At 33.4% G+C, this 27,064-nt stretch overlaps 1 protein-coding gene and 1 long non-coding RNA gene across 2 annotated transcripts; one reads left to right on the forward strand and one right to left on the reverse strand.

Annotated features, from left to right (window-relative positions):
- Positions 1 to 7,754: 7,754 nt before the first annotated feature.
- On the reverse strand, positions 7,755 to 10,002 carry LOC108475631 (cytochrome P450 CYP749A22-like). Its single transcript, XM_017777615.2, has 5 exons — positions 9,605 to 10,002; positions 9,296 to 9,519; positions 8,978 to 9,210; positions 8,494 to 8,872; positions 7,755 to 8,379 (listed from the first exon to the last, which is right to left on the reverse strand). The coding sequence occupies exons 1-5, from the start codon at positions 9,876 to 9,878 to the stop codon at positions 7,939 to 7,941; spliced, it is 1,551 nt and encodes a 516-aa protein (XP_017633104.1). The 5' UTR covers positions 9,879 to 10,002; the 3' UTR covers positions 7,755 to 7,938.
- A 13,107-nt stretch (positions 10,003 to 23,109) lies between these two features.
- LOC128290450 (uncharacterized) lies at positions 23,110 to 25,475 on the forward strand. The gene is made up of 3 exons (XR_008280301.1): positions 23,110 to 23,296; positions 24,213 to 24,254; positions 25,274 to 25,475. It is a non-coding gene; the product is annotated as an uncharacterized LOC128290450 (long non-coding RNA).
- Positions 25,476 to 27,064: the final 1,589 nt, after the last annotated feature.

Genomic DNA, 27,064 nt, shown 5'->3' on the forward strand with positions numbered 1-27,064 from the left:
TTGGACAAACAATTCATCAACATGTAAGCCACAACATATGTAAGCAAGATTCAGAGAACTAATTCACATGTTTCCAGTGTTTCACCTTTAAGCTTTCCCCATGAAAAGCATGATTCCCCAACTTCCGTTGCTTCACCCATTTTTCACCCTCGACTGAAAAAAGCCCGTTCGCTACTAGCTTGCTAATGAAAACTGTAGGCTTCCTTTTGGGAAAAGCTTTTTCACTATTGTTTAGAACCTCTTTGATTAGTTCAGGTTCTGAAATCACAAGTTCAGCTCGAACACCGTCCCAAGAAAGATAATTCTTCCCTGACCAAATAAAATAAACAAAAGGGTCAATCTTTTCTTAGAACTAGAATTTAGAAATCATAGTGAAAAACATGCATGAATCTTACCATATTTGTTGATCCAGGTGTAAATATGTGGCTGCATTCTAGGAAATATATCATGCCCCAAGGCCATAGGCTTGCTTAATGCTTCTTGTCTCATTTTGGCAACTTCTTTGTTGTTGCCATGGATGAATCTGTAAGGAGGTCCTCTGATTCCCTGTGAATTCAGCATTTGCTGTATACGGAGAGGTCTCCACAGGTAATCGTAAAGGAACTTTACTAAAGCTACGAAGAACAAAGAACATGGGACAAGAATTACAAGCTTCATCAAGCCACTCATTTTTGATTCTCTTAACTCTCTTTAGTATTTGGACTTATGACTCCTTTCATTCTTTGCATTCTATTATATCCCAGAGCTTGTTTTGCTTTAAAATTGGACCGTAATGTAAAATTCCTATCAACTTATTATTATTTCTATAATTCCCGTGACCCAATCTAAATTTATATTAAAAAAAACTAGAGCAATCAATGACATGCTGCCACGTGTCAAAATATTTAAATTCACTTGAAAATTTTAAAATATTGAAAAACTAAAACTTATTAAATTTACAAAAAGAAATCATAATTTTAAATTCTAAAATTTTAAAAATATTCAAAGTTGTCATATTTTTGGATTTGGGAAACAGTTTTTATATATTTTTTAAATTTTAATATCTTTTAATTTTCAAGTATTTTCTAAATTTTTTACACGTGACAACATGTCATTCATTGGTTTAATTTTTTTAACAGAAAATTCAATTGAGACAACGGGATATATAGAATGAAAGTACATGGACTAAACTTGTTATAGGCCAATTTAGCCCACTTACATTACACTAAACCCCACTAACACATAAACCCAAACAACAACCCTTACGCAAAACTCATTACAAAACCCAAATACCCCTAGCCCAACACTACCCTAAAATCTAACCCAATAGAAGCCCAAACCCATCAACTAACAGCCCAAATCCCACCAAACCCTAGTCCCCTAAGTTCAGCCGAACCTACCCCCACTTGCGCCACCAACCCTGCAGCACCGGCCACCTGCCCTCTGCGCCCCATGCCTCTGTCACCTCCACCGTTCAACCAATACCTGCACAACAGACAAGACACACAACAGCAGCAGAAGATAGATATAGATAGTGTAACCAAAATGGCTATAAAAGGGCCGATTAAAAAGCTTCGTAAGGGTTGGATTTTTGTTGAAATAATACAAGAATAACATCAAAGCAAAGAAATAGTGCAAAATCGGACTCAAACATCACGAATCAGAGAGCCGAAATACAAAATCCAAGGTGATTTTAATTTTATTTTTGTTTCTTCTTCTCACACATATATATTAAAACAAGTAAAAAATTATAACAAAAACACAAAAAATGATATAAAAAATAAAACAAAAAATTAGAATTTTTTACCTTTCCTACCACTGTGTCTTGTGGCCGGCCATGTCGTGAAGGTGCAGTGACGGACCGGTGACCGGCCCCCTGGCTGGATTTCCTCTTCTCTCCCTCCTCTCCCTTTTTTTTTTCTTTCCCAACTCAAAATGATTTTTTTTCCTGTTTTTTAGGCTATTTATAGCCTTTCAAAACGGTGCCCTTTTTGGCGTTAAAATTCAGGGCTGAAACGGTGCCGTTTTGTCGTGGATCGGGTCGACCCGACCCTACGGCCTAGGATTCGCGTGTTTTTTCGTTGGAGGGGCTAATTGCGCTTTCAGCCCCTCCGCTTTCTTATGGTTTTACAATCAGATTTATTGTGTTTTTTAATTTAGCCCTTTTATTTGTTGCGCTTTCTAATCTGGTCCCATTCAATGCTGTGCGTTTTAGAATTTGGGGAAAATTTCCCATTTGGCCCCCCATAGTTTTATGCGTGTTCTAATAAGTCCTCTCCTCCTTATTTTCTTTTAAATTAGCCCCAAAATTTAGTTTCCCAATTCAATTTAGTCCCTTTTTTACCTTTTGTTCGTTATTCTACTTTAATTTTATTATTATTATTATTATTATTATTATTATTATTATTATTATTATTATTATTATTATTATGTGTTGTCATATATATACCTTGAATACCTATATGAATATATTTAATTAATATTATTAATAGTTATTATTATTTCAAATGTGTCTATATTATGTATTATTTTATGTATATATATATTTTTATACGTTATATATATTTTTAATACTATATTTTTATATTATTATGTATATTCTTATTATATATATATTTGTGAAGCATTATCAATAGTTTTTATTATATATTTATTATTATATTAGATATGTATATATTGTATATATATTATATATTTTTATATACATTGTATGTATAGATGTTTAATGTTATTAGTTATATATTTCTTTACTATTTCATGTATATATTGCTTTTATATTTTAATACTACGTTCTATGTATATTTTCATATTATGTATATATTTTAAATTATTATATATTAAGTATTTCTAATCTCCTTATTATTTATACCCATGTACATACATATCTATGTAATGTATTAGCAAGTTCATTTTATATTGTTGTCATTTCTAGTGTATATATATATATATTATATGTATTTTATATATTATGTATATTATTATTTTATCATATTATGTATATATTTTTAAAATCATGTTATTTATATATTTTATTACATATGTATACATCTTTAATATATGTATATAGGTATATCTTTATGTAAAATTGGTATTTTTATGTTTTTTTACGTTATTAGTACATTTATTTTATTCCTATTATATTTATTATTAATTTTAGTACCTATATTTTATTAATACGTGCATATGTATTTTTATTTCGTATTATTTTCATATATTATTGTACTCATTAAAATACTTGTATTTCCCTATTATCATTTATCATTTTATTTTAGTATTGTTTTGTGTTATTTGGTGTACATATATCTTTCCCTTATTATTATTATTATTATTATTATTATTATTATTATTATTATTATTATTATTATTATTACTATTATCATTAGTATACGTCTGTTATATATGTATATTGCATATGTCTAAACGTAAATACATATATTATGTACCTATATTTAGTATTGTTATGCAAACATCTTTCATTCCTATATTATGTACATACTCTTAATATCGTTATTACATATGTATATTCATTGTCTTTTTTCGTGTTTGATACTCTGTTACATTTAATATCGCGTGCATTGTCATCGTCTTTAATATTGTTGTCGTATGTATTATGTGCCTTGATGTATTTCCAACTATTATCTTTCGTTTCCCGCCCATTTTTATATATTACCTCGTTGTTCATTATTTTAAAATGTTTATTCGTGTTTTTATTTATTCCAATAAGCAAGGCAACGTGCCAATTTAAACATTATGTCATCGATTTCATCTCTATGTTGGGTGAACACCAATTGACTCGTGTTAAAACGGTATATCCTTCTCCAAAAAAATATAAAAATTAAAAGTTCTCGTGTTCTGGTCAGATCACAATTAAATCTTAGATTGAACTCGTATTTTTGAAAATCAAGACAGCACGTGTTTTACAAGATACCAATTTTGGGCGTCGCGAGGGTGCTAATACCTTCCTCGCGCGTAACCGACTCCCGAACCCTACTTTTTCTCTGGATTTTTACGTAGACCTAAACTCAGCCTTCTTTTTGTTTAGAAAATAAATTTATTAGGTGTCTGATCACACCTATAAAAGGATCGGTGGTGACTCCCTTTTATTTCAAAAGTCAAACTTCAATTTTCAAATTTTCACTAAATCGCCACAATTAGCGACCAAGCTAAAAATTTTTACGTCGCGACAAAACTGATAAAAATAGTACAAATACCAAAATGATAATTGAATTATAGTACATTTCCAAGGGTATTAGGCCTTTAGTGGTTACTGATTTGGTTGACTTCGATTATTAATAAAATTCAAATTTTTATAAATCAATAACCACAAAAGAACGATTGAAGTTTCATATTAGAATTAAGTTAAAATATGTTATAGGTTTTTATTTTTATAAATTTAGATTTTCTATTTTCTATTTTAATTTTAAATAAATTTATACAATAAATATATTATCACACGTAACATGATATTAACATATAATATTAAAAGAAATCATGTTGTTTTTGTTAATAAATTTAGAGGATATTATTTGAATTAAGATTGAAATTTCAGAATACAAAAAGTAAATAAAATTAAATATGATTATATTGAAAAATAAAATGGTGAGTTTGTTGATCAAATTATCGGTTTTGAGGATTTTTAAAAATTAAGTAGATATTTATTAATAAGAAAATTTTAATATATATTTACTCCTAAATTAAATAATTATCATTTATTTATTTTTATTTCAAATATTATAATAATTATAATGATTGTAATTCAAAATAGTTTTTGGAGTTAAACTTTTAAATATTTTTGTTAATTTAACATAACGTGAGTAATATTTGAAAATAGAAAATATGAAAATATAAAAATTAAGATTTCAATAATTAAATAATAGTGTTTGCCCTACACGACAATCACATATTTCGCCTTATAATAAAATAATGGCTAATGCTGATGTTCTTTGGAGTTACAAAAGTTAATTTTAAACCTACAAATTTTTTTATATTTATGAATATTTTAATGGGAGCCATCTACCATGTGTCACCACAAACGCAATCAGTCAAGAATGGCTAAATGTTAACGTGACATTCCCTTATATTTACAAAAAAATCATCTTATTTTTGTTAATTGATTTAATTGGTATTATTTAAATTAAAATTGAATAAATCGGCTTTCTACTATTTAACTGAATAAATCGAGTGACTGATTAAAAACTAAAATTAGCTAAATTAATTAACGAAAAGGACAAAGAACGAATCAAGAAAATAAATGATTAACAACCAAAAAACAAAACAATACTCAGAAAAAAATTTACCTAGCTTTCTTCTGTTACTATCACTCTTAATTACACAATTTTTTTACTTAGTAATTTGATTTATAAAAATCCTTAAATTATGCTAATATCTCTTTCGAGAGTAAGAGCAATTAACTCTAAGTTGATTAATTGAAATTTCTTTTTAATCAAAAACTCTATTATCGCATTAATTCGTGATATGGATTCCCTTATTAGATTTGACTCTAATTCGGTAGATTTATGTCGTCCTATTTCTAGAATTATATGCAACTCCACTCTAGTACATAAGATTTACTCTTAAATTAGGTCTATTCCTCCTCTGATTTAGACAAATCAAACATGGATCAATAGTTTAAAAATATTAAACTAAGAATTAAGCATACATAATTAACAACAAACAACTAAGTATTTATTACATAAAATAAAAATCAAACAACAGAATCTATCATAAGGTTCATCTCCCTAGATATTTAAAAATTAGTTCATGCTTGAAAATAAAAACATCCAAGATACAATATAACCAAAAGAAGTAAAGAAACTCATTATAATCTCTTAAGAAATCAATTGAGAATATTTAATTTTGACGAAAATCTACTTCAAAATTGGTTTAAATAGTATTTTTGAGTTCTTTTCTTAAATATTTTATGACGACTCACTCCTATATTCTTAAAATAAAAATATTTTAATTTTGATGAATTTTAAAAATCACAACACGCGTCTAAAATGTACTACCTTTCAAATAGTAATACTAGGTGATCTTACAAGTGTAACATCATGTGTAGCATTATAATAATATTTTCATTCCTTGAATTTACTTCCATTATATATCCCTACTTATTGGGAATGAATAAAATAATGAAACATTATTTCTCTCTAAATCTCCTTCCTCACCACTATTCTTATCTATTTCATCAAATTATGTTTAGATTTTCTTTTAAATTTATTTTAATTTAAGAAGTTTGTTTTATAAATTTCAAATATATTTAATAATTATTTGGTGTAATAATAAAATATATTATATTTCACGCTTTTTAAGAAAAGAATGTACGTTTAAACATTAGAAATGATATAATTAAATAGGACAATTACGAATCTTGAAAATGAACCGTAAAATGATTTCTCCAATTCAAAATTTCAAACGATAGAATCCTAATAGAAAAATTGACCTAAAATACTTAATTAATACAGATTTTTTTTAATAATCTCATTAAAAGTTTTAATCGTATTTGTTTTTTTAACACAATGTTTAGAATTACCCACAGCCTCTCCCTAACCTATAAATAGGAAGACAATGCATTTCAACCCACTCGAACTCATATCTTCCTGCATTAACAATAATACTTATGCTAATTGAGTTAAAACTCAATACACGCTTAAAACGAGATTTAAATACATCAAAATTAATTATTATATTGACAATAAAAGTATAAAAAATATGATAAAGCATTATTTGAAAATAAAAAAATATAAAAAAACTAAAATTCTAGAAAAAATTTAAAAATATTATTAAATAATAAATATGTTAAAATCGACCCACGTGGTAAAGATGAAATTAGGCCATAGATCCCGATACTGGTGTTTGCCACAATACGTTGGCTATATGGTGAGAGGAACAAAGATTTAAAAGGCATTTTATTTCCCACATATTCACACGCCTTCAATTTTAAGGCGTAGTACATACATCTCATATTATCGATCGTACTTATTTAATTCTGTCGGCAAGGTCTTGCAACCATAATAAGTATTCGGAGTACGTGAATAAACTTTTACACTAGTTAGTAATAATTGGAGGCAGTGGCGGGTTTGAGGGGATGACAGGTATTCGAATTTTTATAATTTATAAAATTTTAAATAAATAATTATAAAATTATATTTTGAATTTTAAAAATTATAAAAATTAATTTAATTTTTAAAAATTAAAAAATATATAAATTATTAAAATAATAAAATTACATTATTATTATTATACACTATTTAATGATCAATAGATTTTATGAGTGAAAAAATGAAAATAATCAATTACTTAGTTATTAAGAGTTGAATTAACTATATTTTATGGATGAATATCTTTAATAACTATCTGCTTCTACTTCACAACCATCCTTCCGTGCCAATATTATCATTTGTGTAGCCAAAATTTACCCATTTCTTGAATCTTCTAACATCATTCTCACCATTGGGTATGCATAACATCATGTGGGAGAATTTTTTTCTTTTAATAAAAGAAATACAACATAGACAATTTAAGTACTTATTTGTAAAATAAGATGTTTGTATGACTTGAATCATTGTTAAATAAATAAAATACAGAAACTTTCGCGGTATGGATCCCATGCTGTACAAGTAGATCCGTATAAAACTATACTTTTTTTATTTGACATTAATTAGAATGAAGTTTTTCAACCTTTAAATAGATGTAGTCGAAACTTTTTCTGTATCATTCGTTTTTCAATATTAGTGAATTTTTTCTACTCCACCGGTCATTTTTTCCCGAAACGATTTCACGTAAAATTTGTGTGCTCTTATTTTTTCTTATTTTACCATAGTTCTATATTGTGGTTATCAAAGTTTTAACACAAAAAATTGTAAAGTAAACATTTAATTAACATATTAAATGTCATCTCTTAAAGACGAATTCGTAAACCAACAAGGCTAAACCCTGAATTCATAACAACAATGTACATTAAACATTGCTGTGCAGTGATTTGAGTATCACTTGAATTCCATGTTGTGGTTGAATGGTGATAACAGACATTGGTGAGTGGACATAAGCAGGGGAGAGGGAAATGGTATAGCGTTGTAGAATCATGGAGAGCGCAATCTTTATTTCTGTGGTTGCAAAGCTCATACCAACACAAGACCGAGGTCCAATTCCAAAGAGACAAAATGCAGCTGCATTGTAATTGGTAGCTTTGGCAATTCCTTCTGCGAACCTCTCTGGTTTAAAAAGATGCACATCGTCTCCCCATAGTTGAGGGTCATGTTGAGGTGCAACATTTGCAATATAGAGATCTATATTAGCAGGTAACACTAGCTTTCCAATCTGAACTTCTCTTCCAGTTTTTCTCATTAGGCCATTTGCTGGACCATATAATCTTGAAGTTTCATTAATGATCATGGTCATCTGTTTTGTAGAATAGCAGTATGTCAGATTACATCACATAATTTAATGTTGCTGTCATTATTCAAATCCATGGAAGACAAGATATATATTGAATTGGTTTGATAGTTTACTTACAATTTTGAGTTTGACAATGCTTTCAGGATGTGGATTTTGGTTACCAAATATATCAATCACCTCTCTTCGAGCTTTCTCTTGCCAATCTCCGTGGATTGCTAAAAGGAAGACTGTCCAAGTAAGTAAGGAATTAACAGTATCTTGTCCAGCAAGGTAGAATGTTTTGCACTCATCTACCAAGTCTCCCAGTGAAAGCATGTTTTTGTCGTCCAAATCATGATAGGCATTTACAAGTAATCCTAGAAAATCATTGCCAAAGCTATCAGCTTCTCCACTCACAACTCTGTCTTCTCTTTTCTTAATCATCTTCATCACACAACCCTGTATTTCATTTGCAAGTTCTTCCGACTCAAGAATATCAGCAGGTTTCCATAACTTGCTGTAAAAGGAAACCAAGGTTAGCTCTATATATGGAAAAAAACCCGAAATCCATGGGAATCAACAATTTTAATTCAGGGATAAGTTAAGCTTAGAGGGAACGTACCTGATCCAAGGAATTCTGGTCTTGAAAAAATTTCGGTGCAAAATTATTGCCAACTTGCTCAACATGTCAAAAATTTTCTGCCCTTCCAAGTAACTGCTACCAAAAGCTGTTCTCGATATCACTTCTGAAGTTAATAATCTAAATTCTTCAAACAGTTCAATCTCTTTGCCCACATAGCCTTTCCACTTTTCTAGCATTGTTTCAACGCTGGCAATTACTGCCGGTGCCATGTTCTGGACAAACAATCCATCAACATGTAAGCAACAACATACGTAAGCATGATTTAGAGAACTAATTCACATGTTACGAGTGTTTCACCTTTAAGCTTTCCCCATGAAAAGCATAATTCCCCAACTTCCGCTGCTTCACCCATTTTTCACCCTCGACTGTCGCAAGCCCGTTCCCTACTAGCTTGCTAATGAAAACTGTAGGATTCCTTTTGGGAAAAGCTTTTTCACTATTTTTTAGAACCTCTTTGATTAGTTCTGGTTCTGAAATCACAAGTTCAGCTCGAACACCGTCCCAAGAAAGATAATTCTTCCCTGACCAAAGAAAATAAACAAAAGTGTCAATCTTTTCTTAGAACTAGAACTTAGAAATCATAGTGAAAACAAGCATTGATCTTACCATATTTGTTGATCCAGGTGTAAATATGTGGCTGCACTCTAGGAAATATATCATGCCTCAAGGCCATAGGCTTGCTTAATGCTTCTTGTCTCATTTTGGCAACTTCTTTGCTGTTGCCATGGATGAATCTGTAAGGAGGTCCTCTGATTCCCTGTGAATTCAGCATTTGCTGTATACGGAGAGGTCTCCACAGGTAATCATAAAGGAACTTTACTAAAGCTACGAAGAACAAAGAACATGGGACAAGAATTACAAGCTTCATCAAGCCACTCATTTTGATTCTCTTAACTCTCTTTAGTATTTTGATTCATCAAGCCACTCCTTTCACTCTTTGCATTCTATTATATCCCACAGCTTGTTTTGCTTTTAAATTGGACCGTAATGTGAAATTTCTATCAACTTATTATAATTCCCGTGACCCAATCTAAATTTATGTTAAAAAAAAACTAGAGCAATCAATGACATGCTGCCACGTGTCAAAATATTTAAATTCAGTTAAAATTTTTAAATATAGAAAAACTAAAAACTTATTAAATTTACAGTTTTAAATTCCACAAAAGTATTAAAATTCAATAAGTTATGATTTTTAAAATTTTAAAATATTCCAAGTTCTAATATTTTTGGATTTGGGGAACTTTTATAATTTTTTAAATTTTAATACCTTTTTTATTTTCAAGTATTTTCTAAATTTTTACACGTGACTACGTATCATTGATTGGTTTAATTTTTGTAACATAAAATTAAATTGAGATAACGGGATATATAGAATAAAAATATAAGGACTAAACTAATAAAAATAATACAACTACCAAAATGATAATTTAATTATAGTACATTTTCATGGGTATTAGGCCTTTAGTGGTTATTGATTTGGTTGACTTCTGATTATTAATAAAAATCTAAATTTTATATTTATGAATATTTTAATGGGAGCCATATACCATCCATTACAAAAAGGGCAATTAATCAACAATGGCTAGAAAACCAATAATCACAAAAGAACGATTGAAATTTTACATTAGAATTAAGTTAAAATATGTTATATGTTTTATTTTTATAAATTTATATTTTATATTTTATATTTTAATTTTAAATAATTTTATACAATAAATATATTATCACACACATAAGGTGATATTAACATATAATATTAAAAGAAATTATGTTGTTTTTGTTAATAAATTTAGTAGATATTATTTGAATTAAGATTGAAATTTATAATATAAAAAGTATAAAAATTAAAAATGATAATATTGAAAAATAAAATGGTGGGTTTGTAGATTAAATTATCGGTTTTGAAGGATGTTTTAAAAAATTAAGTAGATATTTATTAATAAGAAAATTTTAATATATATTTACTCCTAAATTAAATAATTATCATTTATTTATTTTTATTTTAAATATTATAATAATTATTAATGATTGTAATTCAAAATAGTTTTTGGACTTAAAACTTTTTAAATATTTTTGTCAATAACATAACGTGAGATGAGGACTTCAAGTATTATTTGAAAATAGAAAATATGAAAATATAAAAATTAAGATTTCAATCATTAAATATTAGTATTTGCCCCTACACGACAATCACATATTTCGCCTTATAATAAAATAATGGCTAATGCTGATGTTGTTTGAAGTTACAAAAGTTAATATGAATATTTTAATGGGTGCCGTCTACCATGCTAAATGTTACGCAACACGTAACGTGACATTCACTTACTATTTTCATCTAATATTTACAAGAAAATCATGTTATTTTTGTTAATTGATTTAACTGGTATTATTTAATTAAATTAAAATTACAAAAGGTATAGAACGATTGAATTGTGAGTCAGCTGGTCAAATAGTCAATTTTGAGAGGCCTTTAGAATGTTTTAAGTAGATTTTACAATCTTAGTGCACGTATTGTTTATGATTTTCTCTCAAACGAGGATATAGCAAACAAGAATCTAAGAATATTGAGAGGGAGGTAGCTATATCTACGCAGGCGCTGGGGATGAAAGTGGGGTTTATAACAGACTGCAGTACTGATAGGGTGATCGTTGAATTACGACCCCTCAATACGCGGTACTCGACCTGACATTATTATATTTACGAAATGGTTAATACAATATAATTTCATTCAACAAATAATGTGACTATTAAATAAAATTTTCATTACCATCTTATTAATGTTACTCGATATGTGACCCTTATTTTCATTATCAATCAACGAACCTATTTGCTGCAAATCTGCAATTAAAATTATCAAATAAATAAAAACTATAAATTTACATTATATCAAAATTACATTAAAATTTCTTACTCTCTTCGAATTATTTAATTTTATTTCTTACTCTCTTTAGATCGTTTATTCAACATCTTTCCATATTCAAAGTAACTTATTTCTCATATACTCACTTTCAACTAGTCAATTATGCATCTATTCAACCGCAAAGTACTACATTACTTCCAATCATAAAGCCAAATGCATTTTAACATATCATTTATATTAGTGCGTGCAAGGGTGTACACTTCATCGATAAAATGTTCTACATTGAGTGAGACTTTAGCACAAGCTGCTACAACATTTGCACATGGATAATGAAGTGTTTGAAACCTCCTGCAATCGCATCGTCTATTTCGAAGATCAACTCCATAGGATCTAGGTGGTATACCGGGTCGACGACCGATAGTCTCAGTAACTCGAAACGTTTCATTACGTCGTGAATATGCTTCTACAGTCATTGACCTCGCCATCCGACGGTTTGCAGCAATTGCATCCCTGACATCTTCTACAAACACGTGTCCCGCCTCCATTTGGTTAACTTGTTGTTGACCCATTCTTGGCATTAAGGTAGCCAACCTGTAGAATGTAGCTGAGTGTAGGGCCCAAAATTTGCCCAAATACATTTTAATCCCTTCAGCCCAAATAACACTAACCCACTAACCCCCTTAGCCCAATAACATCAACAAGACCCAACACCCAATACAAATTAAACCTACCCTCAACCCAATAGCTAAACAAACCCACCAGACCCAAGCTCGTTTACAATATTTTCAGCCCACTACCCAAGTCCCAGCAGATACCCAAATCCAAATGACCCAGCTAGCCAAAATTAGGGTTTCAAAAAAGCTGAAACCCTAATCACCCACTTGCGCCGCAATGTCCCATCGCCCATGCTTCTGCCACCACCTGCTCCACCGTCTTCAACCACCACCTGCACGTCAAACACGCAACAGCAACAAAGGAACAAATAGACAGTGAGAATAGGCTATAAAGACCACGAAGAAAATGTAAAAAGGGTTTTTTTTTTCTTTCAAAAAAGGATTCGATATATAGATTTTTCATACGCAAATCAGAAATAGTAATCCCTTAGATACAAAAGCAGCAAATCGAAGCATTTGAACATCAAAAACAGAATCAAAACAGTGAAAAAGGTGAATATCGATTTCGTTATTTCTGTTTCTTTCTGTTTATACGTACAAATCCACATTTTCATTTATACACACAAATATAATACGAATAATAAAAAAGCAAAAAAAAGAAGAAAAAAATAGAAATTTTACCTTTCCGGCCACCTTGTACGGTGGCCGGCACCGGCGCCGATGACCGTCCGACGATCGGACCGGAGCCCTTCCCCTGGCCGAGCTTCTTCTCTCCCCCCCTTTCTTCCTTTCTTTCTCTTTTTTTTTCTTCTCACGGTGTAAAATGATTTTTAAAAAAAAAAAATTGGACTTATATAGGGGTCCAAAACGCACCGTTTTGGACTCCCCTCTGTTTAAGCTAAAACGGTGCCGTTTAGGCCCAGGGTCGGGTCGACCCGACCCGCAAACCGCAAGATCCGCGTGTTTTTAAATGTGGAAGGGCTATTTGCGCATCGGCCCTTCCACATTTTCAGTGTTTTAAATCAGATTTATTATGTTTTGTGATTCGGCCCCATAATTTATTTTACTTTGCGATCTGACCCCTCCATGCTGTGCAACGTTTCGATAGTAGGGGATATTTGCTATTTTGGTCCCTTCGGTTTGTTTGCGCATGAAGTTTAGTCCTTTGCCATTTATTTCTTTTAAAATTTGCCCCAAATGTTTTGTTTGTAGTTCAATTTAATTTCTTTCAGTTATTTTGCTACTTAAATTAATTACTTTTGTATTCTTGTTCTTATTGTATCCATTGTTATTTATTTTTATATATTAATGTATAGTTGCATTACATATGCATATGTATATACTTATATATATTGTTATTTTAGTTACTTTAATTTCATGCTATTATTAATATTATAATATTATATTGGTTATTAATAGTAGTGTATATTTTAATGTATAAGTATGTATTTTCTTTATATGGTATTATCGTTTCTATTATCGCCATGTTGCTTATTATCATTATAATAATGTATACTTTATTTATGAATACATATATATATAGTATTTTTGTTATGTTACATTGTTTTTGGTATTCTAATATCATTACTATTATAATCATTAATCAAAGTATATGTTTTGATATATATGTACATATTATATGTATTTTATATTTATTAGGTATATTGTTATTTCTATACATATTAAGTAATTATTAAATATCGTATTACCCATGTATTTTACTATATATGTATATCGTTAATATATATAAGTATATCTTTATGTAACATTAGTATTATTATTAATATTAATACGTTCTTAGCATTGTAGTTATGCATTATATATTATTATATACACATTTTCAATATTATCAGTTGTATTCTATTTATGTTTTTTTTGTGTACATTGCTATGTTATCTTTATTATTATTGTTGTTAATTTCAGTATATGTATGTACATATTTTTAGCATATATGAATATATATTATATAATAGTATAATAGGTTTCTCTCCTCATGTGTACACATCATGTAAATATTAAAGTTTTAGATTATTTATATATATATATATATATATATATATATTTTTCAATATCGTATTTTTTTTACATATCATGTATATATTTCTAATACTATATTATATTTTATATATTATATCATGTACACATATATATATATTTTGTTGTGTATATACTCTTAATATTTTGTGTGTTTTCATTGTTATCCGGTCTTTGACATTATTATTATACTTAATCTTGAAAGCATAGCTAGTATTTTTATTGTCATGTATGTTCTTTGCTCCAATGTCTTTTACCCTTTTACTTTTATTCCATATTAATTTTGTTTTACATTGCTTCAAAAATCACATTCTTGTTTTCTAATCAATTTCGATAATCGAGGCAATATATCGATTTAACATTAAGTCGTAAATTTCATCGCTATGTTGGATGGAATTTATTCGGCTTGTGTTAAAACGATATATCCTTTCCAAAAACCAAAAATTAAAAGTTTTAGTTTTTTGTCCATCGGATCACGATTGAATTTTACGTTGAACTCATATTTTTAAAAAATCAAGACAACACGTGTTTATGAGATACCAATTTTTGGGCGTCGCGAGGGTGCTAATACCTTTCTTGCGCGTAATTGACTCCCGAACCCTAATTTTTCTCTGGCTTTTAACGTAGATCCTAAACTCAGCCTTCTTTTCGTTTTAAAAAGAAATCCAATAGGTGTCCGATCACACCCAGAAAAGGATCGGTGGCGACTCCCTATTTATTTTAAAAATCAAATTTAAGCTTTCAAGTTTTCAATAGATCGCCACAATTAGCGACCGAAACCAAACAAATTTTTACGTCGCTACACTGAGAAGACAGATGAAATTGGAAGATGTCGTGTTTTTAACAACACAGCGTTGATCCCCTCCACCAAGTTTGTGGTCATTTGACCATAACGAAAGCCCTCGTCAAAACTTTGAGTCCATTGCCACGGCTCCATAGTACCCAACCACTGTCGGAAAGAAGTGTTTGTTTGACCCTCCATGTTGCTCTCAAGTCGAGTCATTCTTTGGCGAAAAATGTGTGGCTCTAACTCGTACGCTGCATATGTATTAAGAAAAGATAAGTTACAACACTGCCCTAAAACATTAAAACTTATATTGAAAAGATAAGGTAATCCTTTACCCATTCTCACAACTTGTCTCTTCTAGTCTGCATTCTTATAATCTCGCTGGAAATTAGCAGCGATGTACCGGATGCAGTAAACGAATCTCCATGGCATACCAGAACGCCTAATGGCAGCAATTAATCATTTCCCTCTATCAGAGATGATGCAAATATTATCGTTGCTAATAACATACCTCCGTAGGTTGGTAAGGAAGAATTCCCACGATTCCATGTTCTCCTTATCGACAATGGCAAATGCTATCGGAAGCACGTTCCTGTTGCCGTCTTGAGCAATCGCAAGAAGTAGGATCTGTGTATATTTTCTATATAGCCAGGTCCCTTCTACTTGCACAAACGGCTTGCAGTGGGAAAATGCGCGCACACATGGATCAAACGTCCAGAACATTCGATGAAAAATTCTTTTTCCCGATTGTAGTTAGTCATCTGGCCCGTAATAAGGTCGTGTCTGCAACTCAATGATAGTCCCTGGCACGTACTCCCTCATAGCAGCTATCCATCCCTGTAACTCATTGTACGATGCATCGAAATCTCCATACAATTGTTCCATTGCCATTTGTTTAGCTATCCATGCCTTTCAGTATGATACTCGATACTGGAATCGTGCCTGTATTTCGACAATCATTATTGAAACTTTAATGGTAGGCATGTCTTTCACCATTGGCATGATGCACGTACAGATAGTTTTGGAATCAAGTTTTCGATGATCTTCTGTCATACGTGTTGAAGTGCATGTGTGAGGCCCAACAAATTTTCGTATCTTCCATATCTGCGACTTCTGGATAAATGCAGCTCGTATCCGCCAATTGCAGCCTTCCGCCGACCTCCAACACTCTCCAATGTATAATGTCGGTTTAGACGTTACAACTTTATAGTCTACTGATATATTCATACAATACCGCTTAATGGCAAAAACACATTCTTCCTTACTTTCGAATCTTTGGCCTACGAACAACTTCTTAGAATCAGAATATACAGCTATCTGGTGAGCAGGTAGTATTTTAGGGTACTCTGGAAACTCAGCTGCGTGCACCGCATCGGGGTCTATCCGAGACATGTGTACCCCAAGATTATTGTGTATCGCAATACGACGAATCTGGTTCCCGACTGAAGACGCGTTAACATTTCTATCATCATTAACGCCTTCTGTAACGCCCCAATTTTCGGGAATCTTGTGAATGTTGGCATAGGTTTAATTACGTTAGTGGGCCTCTAAAAGGCCCAAGCTTAAGATAGAACCCGGTAATTTTAGTTAATTTTCGTTCCATAAGAAATAGGGAGTGAAATTATGAAATAGGACCTATGTGAAAATGTTTGAAAATGCTATAGGCTAAATTGAAGTGGCCAAATAAATAGGAGTGCAAAATAGGAGGATTTGCATGACAAACCTCCCATTTTACATGAAGTGGCCAGCCATCATGTTGTTGTAGACAAAATGTACACTTGATATCCATAATTTATGGTACAAATTGATAATAGGTTAGGTAAATGTTCAATGATAATAGGTCGTAAATGTTCCCGATAATGGGTTAGGTAAATGTTTCATGATAATGGGTTAGGTAAATGTTTCATGATAAGAATTTCATGTCTTTTGTATTAAAGAATTAAATGGATGAAATATGAAGTTTTATTAAAAGAAAAGGGGTGAAAAGAACAAAGTTTTGTCCATCTTTGTTCATCATAGCTGAAAGTTAGAGAAGAGAAAGGAGAGGAGAAAGCTCTTGAGTATTCGATCATTAGGAGGAGGAAAATTGAAGGTAAGTTCTTGGTACCTTGCTTCTATTTTGAGGTTCATGAGTTCTTCTTGATTCTACCTTAACTCTTGAAGTATATTTTGATTTTTAGTTGTGTTGTGAGCATTTAGTCATGAATTAAAATGAAGGAAATGGTTGTTGTTTCATGTTCTTTTGATGAAAAATGGAAGATAGGTGAAGTTGAGCCAAACAAATGAGCATGCATGTGCCTTAGATGTTAAAGGGAAAAATCAGCTAACATGTTGTGCTTTAAAATGATAAAATGGAGATTATACTTAAGTAAAATCATAGATATGTGATGATTGATTGGTGATATACATGTTTAAATAACATGCATGCAAGGTATGTGTGAAAGAGTGATTTGGTAATAAATCTGCTTGGGACAGCAGCAGTAACGTGACTTTGGAAAATCACCATAAATTGTGGGAGATGAATTAGAAGCTGAATAAATTATGTAATTAAAGCTTATTGAGTCTAGTTTCTAATGAAATAAACAAGAACATATTTTGAATTCTGTACAATGATAAATTTGATTTGTAATGAAGAGTGGTCAGATTAGTCAAACAGTGAAACATGGGAAACTTGAAGAAAAATTTGGTATTGATTGGCCATACCAAAAATTCTGAAAATTTTATGGATAAAAGATATATGAGTATATTTTCAGGGAAAATTAACGGCACTTGATTTGGAGTTTCGTAGCTCCAGTTATAAATAATTTAGTGACTGTTGCTCAGGAAGACAGCTTGCAGTGAAATTATGATTATGTGGTAAACATTGACAAAAATTTGTTAATGAGTTGCTTATTGATTTCTTATAAGCTTAATATGATCTGTAGGTGTGGTTGGCCGAATATTGTAAGGGGTTAATATGTAGTTTGTATTTGAATAGTTAGATTAACGTGCTAGTAATTCAATTGTAGGCGGTTCGTGTGTGGATCTCGTCATCATATCGTTGCAAACAGGTGTGTAACTAACACCCTCTTTCTTAGTCTGGATCGGCAAAAGTCGAAAAGCCGAAATGCCGAAAACTGGTGTTTTGTAGATTTACGAGTGTGCGAATGCTCGTGAGGTAAATCGATTAATGTTTTTGGTAAGCTGCAAAATTTGGACTGTAAAGTGCATGATTTCTGTGCCCTCGATATTTTTGGGCTAAATGGGCCAAAATTGGAATGATGGGCCAACGGCCCAATTCGTAAGAACCTCTCATGCGTGATTACGTAGTACGTGAAAGGTAGGAATATGCATGAAAAACCCTAAAATAGAAAAATTACTGAAATACCTTTAAAAGTGAAAAATTTACAATTTTACCCCTAGGAGATAAATTCTTGAAATACCCCTAGGGTTAAATTGACTTAAATGCATGTTTGACTGTTGTTATTTACTACATGCCATGTTGTTATTATCGATACATGGAATGGGATATTGACGGAGGAAGTACTGAAAGTGGCTTGTCCACGTCTTGGAGGCTTTGCCTCAATTCTATGATAACTGAGCAGCAAAAGGCAAATCGTGGAGTGTTAAATGGGTGGGTTGAGCTATTCCCCACATGGAGTGTATGGTGGTATGGGCGGAGTGTAGTGGTTGGTGGGTTGAGTAGTCTCCCCAAATGGGCTTGCATATGTTATTGATGTTGCATGTATTTTGAAATGGGCCTATGGGCCATCTTGTTATCTGAATAAGGGCTAAGACCCGTTTATTATAATCTGAAAAGGGCTCGGCCCAGACCACTGCATACCCAAATGGGCTTGCATATGTTATTGATGTTGCATGTATTTTGAAATGGGCCTATGGGCCATCTCATATTATCTGAATAAGGGCTAAGGCCCGGTTTATTGTAATCTGAAAAGGGCTCGGCCCAGACCATCATTACTGAATGGGCTTAGGCCCAATGGGCTTGAGTGACTTGGACTTTGAATGGGTTTTCCTTACACACCGAGTTTCCCCAAACTCACCCTTTTATTTTCATCCACGCAGAAATCCCCAACCATAGTGGGCTTGAGTCAGAGGGAATCGGAGTGGCCACCGCTCGAAAGTTTGATTTTCTTTTGGTGAACTGGACATCCTTTTAATTACGTTTGAGGTTTTGGGCTTTTAAATGTAATAAGGCCGCTTTTTTATTTTTGACGGTTTTTATATGTTTTATTAAGATAGGTAATATTTATATTTTAAATGTTGAAATTAGATAGCTTTAGGGCGCGTTTTCAAAAACAGTAATTGATTTCAAAATAACACGAAAACAAGCAAAGCTTCCGCAATGAAGATATTTTCCAAAATTAATCACTTTTCCTAAAAAGGACTTAATCAAATCGGTTTCCTAGAAATATACATGACGTTAAGGTATGGCAATGGCGGTTTGCATGTCTAGGATTGGATCTGAAGAGAGTTTGGTACTTAAGCAGTCCGATGGACTCACCTCCTCTTTTCCGATTTCCTACTTGGTGCACAGCTTCCATTCATTTTAACCCTTAATGAATTAATCTTTTGAACATCAAGTACGATTTTCTAGACTTAGAATGGAAAAATATTTTTAACGTTTTTGATGTGGCATGGCGGATCCGGCCATAACTTCTGGGCTGGGTTTGGGGTGCTACATTTAGTGGTATCAGAGCCTAGGTTGCAACAACTCGGCTGTGGAATGAGTTTACAAAAACAAAGATTTCGAAAACAAAAATTTTATAAAGAATGCAAAAAAAAATCGATTTTCAAAATTTAGATATTTAGAAGGTGGCATTCCGAATCTCCGGCTCAAGTATGTAAGTATTCTGAATTTTTCTATATTTTCTTGAATTATTTATCTGTACTGAAACCCTACTAGGACACTCTAGATAGGATGATACTAAAACCATAGGAAAATCTGATAAGAGACTGAAACTGTCGCTAGACTTCGATTCTGCGAAAATAAACTCGAACTCTTATGCGATTCATAAAACATCCGTAATAAACTCGGAATATTAATTGATGCATAAAAATTCGTAATCAAGATAATACGATATGAGTACAAGAGGTCGTGGGCGGAGCCGAGAAAATGCTCAGCGAGATCTTCTTCTTGAGACATATGCCGACGGTGGATGCACCGGTACCACCGGCAACAAAGGTAGAGTCTCATGACCGCAATCTTGAGAATGATGCCCTATCACGAGCAATGCTTCGTGTTCGGAAAGGGTTGCGAGACAAGTTCGGGCAACGAAATTCGAGGATCGATTTCTGAACGACTCCGGCCAACAGAGCGGAGATCTTTATAGGTGCGTCTGGTATAGCCCCGAATGTGGCGGAATATTGGTTGGAGGCCACAGAATGAATTATGGACAACTTGGACTGCTCTGAGGAGATTGTGAGTGGGGTATCTGTACTAAGTCATTTGAGTCACTCGGTTAGGGTAGACAAACTGTATAGGGATGTACCCTTAGAAACTCAAGGTAAGATTTTCCCTGGAGATCTGATGGAGTTACCGTTCAGAGAGTTTGATCTCATTTTGGGAATGGACTGGCTTGTTAAGCATAAAGTGACTCTGGATTGTGCTGCTAAACGAATTGTGTTAAGGACCACAAAGGATGAGGAGGTTATAGTGATAGGTGAGCGAAGGGATTATTTTCCCAATGTGGTGTCGGCTTTAAGAGCCGAAAAGTGGATTCGAAAGGTTGTGAGGCCTATTTGGCATTTGTAAGTCAGTCGGAAGAGGAGGGACTGACAGTGGATAAGGTTAGGACCGTAAAGGAGTTCCAAGATGTTTTTCCGGAGGAGCTTCCAAGATTGCCTCCGAATCGAGAAGTTGAGTTTGGAATAGACTTGTTGCCTGGAATGGCGCCTGTGTCCATCGCACCGTATAGGATGGCACCGAAGGAGTTAGTGGAGTTAAAAGCTCAAATCCAAGAGTTGTTGGATAGGGGCTTTATTAGGCCAAGCGTGTCTTCATGGGGAGCACCGGTGCTATTCGTGAAGAAGAAGGATGGTACAATGCGGATGTGCATTGATTATCACCAGTTGAACAAACTGACAATTAAGAATAAGTATCCACTACCAAGGATTGACGATCTGTTTGACCAGCTTAGAGGGGCTTTTGTATTTTCCAAGATCGACCTTCGATCTGGATATCATTAGTTAAGGGTCTAGGAGGTAGATATCCATAAGACAGCATTCAGGACTCGGTATGGTCATTACGAGTTTTTGGTTATGCCATTTGGATTAACGAACACTCCTGCAGCGTTTATAGATCTGATGAATCATGTGTTCCAACCATTTTTAGATCAATTCGTAGTCGTCTTTATTGACGATATCCCGTATATTCAAACTGAAGCGAAACATGATGAGCATCTCCGTATAGTCTTTGTAAGTATTAAGGGAGAAGGAACTCTTTGCGAAGTTCAGCAAGTGTGAATTTTTGTTGAGGGAGGTAACCTTCTTAGGACATGTGGTCTCTGCTGAGGGGATTAAGGTGGACTCTCGGAAAATTGAAGCGATTTTGGAGTGAAAGCCGCCTAGGTCAGTGTCGAAAATACGGAGTTTCCTAGGACTGACAGGATACTACAGAAGGTTTGTGGAAGGTTTTTCTGTGATAGCAGTACCTCTGACAAAACAGATAATGAAAGGAGTACCGTTTGTATGGACTAAGAAACAGCAGGAAGCTTTTGAGAAGTTGAAGAAAGTTTTGACTGAAGCACTTGTGTTAATTCAGTCGGAGTCTAGGAATGATTTTACTGTGTACAGTGACGCATCACACGTGGGTTTAGGCTGCGTGTTAATGCAAGAGGGTAAGGTGGTTGCATATGCATAACGATAGCTTAAGCCTCATGAGGGAAACTATTTGACTCATGATTTAGAGTTGGCGGTAGTGATATTTGCACTTAAGATTTGGAGATATTACTTGTACGGAGAAAGGTGTATTATATACACAGACCACAAGAGTCTTAAGTATTTGTTGACTCAGAAGGAGCTGAACCTTAGGCAAAGGAGATGGATTGAGTTGCTTAAGGATTATGACTGTTCGATCGAGTATCACCGTGCAAGGCTAATGTGGTAGCCGATGCTCTAAGTCGTGAGTCAGATCGATCTCGAGAGCAATGTTTGCTCGTCTGAGTCAGTATGATGATAGAAGTCTGCTTGGTGAGTTGCAAGTGAGGCCAACTGGATGGATCGATTAAGGAAAACAGTTGAACGATGAGTCTTTGGTCGCTCGTTTTCAACAAGTTAAGGAAGGGGAAACTTCTGAGTTTGGGAGCCAGAAGAGATGATGCAACAGCAATACCCTCATCTGTTTGCATTAGGTAAATTTCGAGGACGAAATTTCTTTAAGGAGGGTAGAGTTGTAACGCCCCAATTTTCGGGAATCCTGTGAATGTTGGCATAGGTTTAATTACGTTAGTGGGCCTCTAAAAGGCCCAAGCTTAAGATAGAACCCGGTAATTTTAGTTAATTTTCGTTCCATAAGAAATAGGGAGTGAAATTATGAAATAGGACCTATGTGAAAATGTTTGAAAATGCTATAGGCTAAATTAAAGTAGCCAAATAAATAGGAGTGCAAAATAGGAGGATTTGCATGACAAACCTCCCATTTTACATGAAGTGGCCAGCCATCATGTTGTTGTAGACAAAATGTACACTTGATATCCATAATTTATGGTACAAATTGATAATAGGTTAGGTAAATGTTCAATGATAATAGGTTAGGTAAATGTTCCATGATAATGGGTTAGGTAAATGTTTCACGATAATGGGTTAGGTAAATGTTTCATGATAAGAATTTCATGTCTTTTGTATTAAAGAATTAAATGGATGAAATATGAAGTTTTATTAAAAGAAAAAGGGGTGAAAAGAACAAAGTTTTGTCCATCTTTGTTCATCATAGCTGAAAGTTAGAGAAGAGAAAGGAGAGGAGAAAGCTCTTGAGTATTCGGTCATTAGGAGGAGGAAAATTGAAGGTAAGTTCTTGGTACCTTGCTTCTATTTTGAGGTTCATGAGTTCTTCTTGATTCTACCTTAACTCTTGAAGTATATTTTGATTTTTAGTTGTGTTGTGAGCATTTAGTCATGAATTAAAATGAAGGAAATGGTTGTTGTTTCATGTTCTTTTGATGAAAAATGGAAGATAGGTGAAGTTGAACCAAACAAATGAGCATGCATGTGCCTTAGATGTTAAAGGGAAAAATCAGCTAACATGTTGTGCTTTAAAATGATGAAATGGAGATTATACTTAAGTAAAATCATAGATATGTGATGATTGATTGGTGATATACATGTTTAAATAACATGCATGCAAGGTATGTGTGAAAGAGTGATTTGGTAATAAATCTGCTTGGGACAGCAGCAGTAACGTGACTTTGGAAAATCACCATAAATTGTGGGAGATGAATTAGAAGCTGAATAAATTATGTAATTAAAGATTATTGAGTCTAGTTTCTAATTAAATAAACAAGAACATATTTTGAATTCTGTACAATGAGAAATTTGATTTGTAATAAAGAGTGGTCAGATTAGTCAAACAGTGAAACATGGGAAACTTGAAGAAAAATCTGGTATTGATTGGCCATACCAAAAATTCTGAAAATTTTATGGATAAAAGATATATGAGTCTATTTTCAGGAAAAATTAACGGCACTTGATTTGGAGTTTCGTAGCTCCAGTTATAAATAATTTAGTGACTGTTGCTTAGGAAGACAGCTTGCAGTGAAATTATGATTATGTGGTAAACATTGACAAAAATTTGTTAATGAGTTGCTTATTGATTTCTTATAAGCTTACTATGATCTGTAGGTGTGGTTGGCCGAATATTGTAAGGGGTTAATATGTAGTTTGTATTTGAATAGTTAGATTAACGTGTTAGTAATCCAATTGGAGGCGGTTCGTGTGTGGATCTCTTTATCATATCGTCGCAAACAGGTGTGTAACTAACACCTTCTTTCTTAGTCTGGATCGGCAAAAGTCGAAAAGCCGAAATGTCGAAAATCGGTATTTTGTAGATTTACGAGTGTGCGAATGCTCGTGAGGTAAATCGATTAATGTTTTTGGTAAGCTGCAAAATTTGGACTGTAAAGTGCATGATTTCTGTGCCCTCGATATTTTTGGGCTTAATGGGCCAAAATTGGAATGATGGGCCAACGGGCCCAATTCGTAAGAACCTCATGACGTGATTACGTAGTACGTGAAAGGTAGGAATATGCATGAAAAACCCTAAAATAGAAAAATTACTGAAATACCTTTAAAAGTGAAAAATTTATAATTTTACCCCTAAGAGATAAATTACTGAAATACTTCTAGGGTTAAATTGACTTAAATGCATGTTTGACTGTTGTTATTTACTACATGCCATGTTGTTATTATCTGATACATGGGACTGGGATATTGACGGAGGAAGTACTGAAAGTGGCTTGTCCACGTACTGGAGGCTTTGCCTCAATTTACTATTAACTGAGCAAAGAAGCAATTGAATCTGTGGAGTGTTGTTGGGTGGGTTGAGCTATTCCCCACATGAAGTGTATGGCTGGTACGGGTGGAGTGTAGTGATTGGTGGGTTGAGTAGTCTCCCCAAATGGGCTTGCATATGTTATTGATGTTGCATGTATTTTGAAATGGGCCTATGGGCCATACTTTTATCTGAATAAGGGGCTAAGGCCCAGTTTATTGTAATCTGAAAAGGGGTCTGGCCCAGTACCACTGTTACCCAAATGGGCTTGCATATGTTATTGATGTTGCATGTATTTTGAAATGGGCCTATGGGCCATACTGTTATCTGAATAAGGAGCTAAGGCCCAGTTTATTGTAATCTGAAAAGGGCTCGCCCAGACCATCATTACTGAATGGGCTTAGGCCCAATGGGCTTGAGTGACTTGGACTTTGAATGGGTTTTCCTTACACACTGAGTTTCCCCAAACTCACCCCTTTTATTTTCATCCACGCAGGAAATCCCCAACCATAGTGGGCTTGGAGCTGTGAGGGAATTCGGAATGGCCACCCGTTCTGAAAGTTTGATTTTCTTCTAGTGAACTGGACATCCTTTTAATTACGTTTGAGGTTTTGGGCTTTTAAATGTAATAAGGCCGCTTATTTATTTTTGATGGTTTTTATATGTTTTATTAAGATAGGTAATATTTATATTTTAAATGTTGAAATTAGATAGCTTTAGGGCGCGTTTTCAAAAACAGTAATTTATTTCAAAATAACACGAAAACAAGCAAAGCTTCCGCAATGAAGATATTTTCCAAAATTAATCACTTTTCCTAAAAAGGACTTAATCAAATCGGTTTCCTAGAAATATACATGACGTTAAGGTATGGCAATGGCGGTTTGCATGTCTAGGATTGGATCCGAAGAGAGTTTGGTACTTAAGCAGTCCGATGGACTCACCTCCTCTTTTCCGGTTTCCTACCTGGTGCACAGCTTCCATTCACTTTAACCCTTAATGAATTAATCTTTTGAACATCAAGTACGATTTTCTAGACTTAGAATGGAAAAATATTTTTAACGTTTTTGATGTGGCATGCCGGATCCGGCCATAACTTCTGGGCCGGGTTTGGGGTGCTACATTTAGTGGTATCAGAGCCTAGGTTGCAACAACTCGGCTGTGGAATGAGTTTACAAAAACAAAGATTTTCGAAAACGAAAATTTTATAAAGAATGCGAAAAAAATCTATTTTCAAAATTTAGATATTTAGAAGGTGGCATTCCGAATCTCCGGCTCAAGTCTGTAAGTATTCTGAATTTTTCTATATTTTCTTGAATTATTTGTCTGTACTGAAACCCTACTAGGACACTCTAGATAGGATGATATCGAAACCATAGGAAAATCGATAAGAGACCTGAAATTGTAGCTAGACTTGATTCTCGAAAATAAACTCGAACTCTTGTCGATTCATAAAACATCTGTAATAAACTCGGAATATTAATTGATGCATAAAATTGTAATCAAGATAATGCGATATGAGTACAAGAGGTCGTGGACGAGCCGAGGAAATGCTCAAGCGAGATCTTCTTCTTGAGACATATGCCGACGGTGGATGCACCGGTACCACCGGCAACAAAGGTAGAGTCTCATGACCGCATGTCGAGAATGATGCCCTATCACGTGCAATGCTTCGTGTTGGAAAGGGTTGCCGAGACAAGTTCAGCACGAAATTCGAGGATCGATTTTGAACGACTTCGGGCCAACAGAGCGGAGATCTTTATAGGTGCGTCTGGTATAGCCCCGAATGTGGCGGAATATTGGTTGGAGGCCACAGAATGAATTATGGACAACTTGGACTGCTCTGAGGAGATTGTGAGTGGGGTATCTGTACTAAGTCATTTGAGTCACTCGGTTAGGGTAGACAAACTGTATAGGGATGTACCCTTAGAAACTCAAGGTAAGATTTTCCCTGGAGATCTGATGGAGTTACCGTTCAGAGAGTTTGATCTCATTTTGGGAATGGACTGGCTTGTTAAGCATAAAGTGACTCTGGATTGTGCTGCTAAACGAATTGTGTTAAGGACCACAAAGGATGAGGAGGTTATAGTGATAGGTGAGCGAAGGGATTATTTTCCCAATGTGGTGTCGGCTTTAAGAGCCGAAAAGTGGATTCAGAAAGGTTGTGAGGCCTATTTGGCATTTGTAAGTCAGTCGGAAGAGGAGGGACTGACAGTGGATAAGGTTAGGACCGTAAAGGAGTTCCAAGATGTTTTTCCGGAGGAGCTTCCAAGATTGCCTCCGAATCGAG

Source organism: Gossypium arboreum, chromosome 3 (assembly GCF_025698485.1).
Source record: "Gossypium arboreum isolate Shixiya-1 chromosome 3, ASM2569848v2, whole genome shotgun sequence".
NCBI lineage: Eukaryota > Viridiplantae > Streptophyta > Magnoliopsida > Malvales > Malvaceae > Gossypium > Gossypium arboreum.

Excerpts from the sequence above, each read along its gene's own strand:
- LOC108475631 (XM_017777615.2), bottom strand. The coding sequence starts at position 9,878 with ATGAGTGGCTTGATGAAGCTTGTAATTCTTGTCCCATGTTCTTTGTTC. Across the intron at positions 9,520-9,604 it reads CACCTGGATCAACAAATATG|GGAAGAATTATCTTTCTTGG; the intron begins GTAAGATCAATG and ends TTCTTTGGTCAG. Across the intron at positions 8,873-8,977 it reads ACCAGAATTCCTTGGATCAG|CAAGTTATGGAAACCTGCTG; the intron begins GTACGTTCCCTC and ends TTCCTTTTACAG.